The sequence below is a fragment of the Galeopterus variegatus genome, unplaced genomic scaffold, assembly GCF_000696425.1.
Source record: "Galeopterus variegatus unplaced genomic scaffold, G_variegatus-3.0.2 Scaffold9745, whole genome shotgun sequence".
NCBI lineage: Eukaryota > Metazoa > Chordata > Mammalia > Dermoptera > Cynocephalidae > Galeopterus > Galeopterus variegatus.
Window position 1 is genome coordinate 22635 of NW_007735856.1, and position 878 is coordinate 23512.

The following is an 878-nucleotide window of genomic DNA, read 5'->3' on the forward strand; positions in this document are numbered from 1 at the left end:
AACAGTCAGCACCAGCAAGACGTGTGAGCTAGACCATCTGAGATCAACCGACCTCCCTGCCAACTCTGCAGCTGCATGAACAAGTGCAGGCAAAGGCAGAGGAGAAGTGTCCTCCAAGACCAGGTAAAATTGCTGACCCACAGAATCGTGAGCCCATAAATTATTGTTGCCTTAAGCCACTAAGTTTTGAGATGAATTGTTCCTCAGCAAAAGCTGACTGACACCACGCTCCATAAATACCTGCTGAGTGAATGAGTGAAGGAATGAACGTTTAGTTTTTCCTGGAGCTCTGCCAAGACCTTTCCCCCAGATCCACATACCCCCCACGGGACCCCTGCCCCCTCACCTCTCTCATCACTGTCACAGCTTGAGGCCCCAACCTCCACAGCCTCCCAGTCCTTGGAGAAGGTGGGATGGGATGGCTTCTCCCAGGCCCTATTCTCCTGAGGCAGCAGTGTCTTGGTCCTCTCCAGCTCCAACAGCCCCCGTGTCTGCTCAGGCTTCTCACCCTGCATCTCCCTAGGAGGAGGTGGAGCTTCTAAGACAGGCTTCTTCTCCTCCTGTTCCAGGGTCTTGTCTGGTTGCCCAGGCACAAGATTCAGAACCTGAGGACTGACAGACATTGGGTCATTCAATGAAAACTTACAGAGTGCCAGCTGGGTGCCAGGCACTATGATAAGTGCCAGAAATACAGAAGTTTTCAAATTGGAGATCCCTGCCCTTATGTGGTTTACATTCTAGTGGGAAGAGAGACAGACAGGGAACAAATGATGGTAAGTGTTCTGAATAAGTGTAAAGCAGGAAAAGGAATAATGGATGTTGTGCACAGGCACACACACACACAAAACACACACACACACTCAAGCCACATCCGCAAG

General features: G+C 50.7%; 1 protein-coding gene across 1 annotated transcript; it reads right to left on the bottom strand.

Annotated features, from left to right (window-relative positions):
* Positions 1-299: 299 nt before the first annotated feature.
* Positions 300-672, bottom strand: SMIM17 (small integral membrane protein 17; the record flags this gene model as incomplete). The annotated part of the gene is made up of 1 exon (XM_008593850.1): positions 300-672. A coding segment is annotated over exon 1 (324 nt), but the record flags the coding sequence as incomplete, so codon positions are not given.
* Between the last annotated feature and the right edge of the window lie 206 nt (positions 673-878).